The following is a 1,343-nucleotide window of genomic DNA, read 5'->3' as shown; positions in this document are numbered from 1 at the left end:
TCTCGCAACATAACGGTCGTATCACCATTCACCACATAATCGATAACATAGCCACCCCCAGAAACACTGGCATCGGACGCAGACTGCAACAACAGAATGCCTCTTTCTGGTAGCGGAAGGCCTACACGATGCGCACACGGACCAGCAACCTCTCTTCTCTCAATAACCCATTTCAACAAGGGTAACATAGCCGGAGAAGACACTATAGGAATCAAAGCATCCCACGAGGAGAGATGAACCGAGCTCATTCCAGCCACACTTCTCAAGGCGTCAGCAAGTGCTCGATCAATAGAATGTTGGAGGAGTGGATCTACCCCCAATAGACCAGCTAGCCCAAAGATCTCTCGTCGAGTGAAGGATGACGACTTCAGTATCTCCTCAGCCTTATCGGCCGCTTGATTGAGCCGAGCCAGGCGTTCACATACCAACACTAGGGAACCACCAGAAAATCGAAGATTAACACCGAGGTACTTCCCGGTTTCTTCGATTGAGCACGTCACTCCTCGATCAGAGAGCGCCTTCTGCAACTCTTCTCGCAGTTCCGGAGTAGACAAAGCAGAAAATTTACGATAAGGCGTATGTTGACCACCAGCTTCAAGAGTGTTGAGCCAAAGGGAGAGGTCACGGACAGGAACCTTCACGGTTCTATCAGCAAACATATAATCATCGACCACCAACTCGAAAAGGTCGCTCCCAAAATCACATGCCAACTCCTCCTCACTAGCACAAAGGGAGGATGCAAGTCCTCCCTTTGGCTGGACCCACATTCACTCCAAACGTGAGTCTATCACTCACAAAGACATCACTGCCAGCACACAACAACATCTGAGAGCCATAAACTCTCACATGATAAAACGCGGCAGTTGCATCCCCCACCAATAAAATGGTAGGGAAGGCGATCATTAATCGCACAAATATAGCCGCCGTAGAAGGGACAAAGCTGGAAGCATCAGGCAACAACATATTAGCAGATCTAAAATCACAAACTAAGCGGCCTTTACGGGCACCAGGAATCCCTTCGCCACCAAGCAGAGAAACATTCGCTTTGAACGGAGAGTCCACAGTACCCTTCTCAACTTTAGTCCACCATTGACGCTGAACATATTCTGCTACCAAACCATCGAAGATACGCTTTCGCTCTGGACTCAGTCGGTTGCGAAGCGCCTCCGAATACTCCCGCACAACAGTATCTTCTGAAGGCTTTGGAAACTTGAGTTCGCACGTCACAGATTGTCTTGGGATATCAATGATCTCAATTGGACAAAGAGGGCGAAAACGAAACTCAAATTTCGGAGTGTAAGGAACAGGACGCCAATCGAACATACAAAGGCGATTCAACGCCG

The 1,343-nt window shown here is 48.8% G+C and overlaps 2 protein-coding genes across 2 annotated transcripts; both read right to left on the bottom strand.

The window, feature by feature from the left end:
* Positions 1–159: 159 nt before the first annotated feature.
* On the bottom strand, positions 160–659 carry Pmar_PMAR010539 (hypothetical protein; the record flags this gene model as incomplete). The annotated part of the gene is made up of 2 exons (XM_002782480.1): positions 160–258; positions 315–659. 2 exons carry the CDS (start codon positions 657–659, stop codon positions 160–162), a joined length of 444 nt encoding a protein of 147 aa, XP_002782526.1.
* A 61-nt stretch (positions 660–720) lies between these two features.
* Positions 721–963, bottom strand: Pmar_PMAR010538 (hypothetical protein; the record flags this gene model as incomplete). The annotated part of the gene is made up of 2 exons (XM_002782479.1): positions 721–825; positions 847–963. 2 exons carry the CDS (start codon positions 961–963, stop codon positions 721–723), a joined length of 222 nt encoding a protein of 73 aa, XP_002782525.1.
* Between the last annotated feature and the right edge of the window lie 380 nt (positions 964–1,343).

Source organism: Perkinsus marinus (assembly GCF_000006405.1).
Source record: "Perkinsus marinus ATCC 50983 genomic scaffold scf_1104296939676, whole genome shotgun sequence".
Taxonomy (NCBI): Eukaryota; Perkinsozoa; order Perkinsida; family Perkinsidae; genus Perkinsus; species Perkinsus marinus.
The sequence above is the reverse complement of the archived record's forward strand: the minus strand, read 5'-3'. Positions and strand labels throughout refer to the sequence as shown.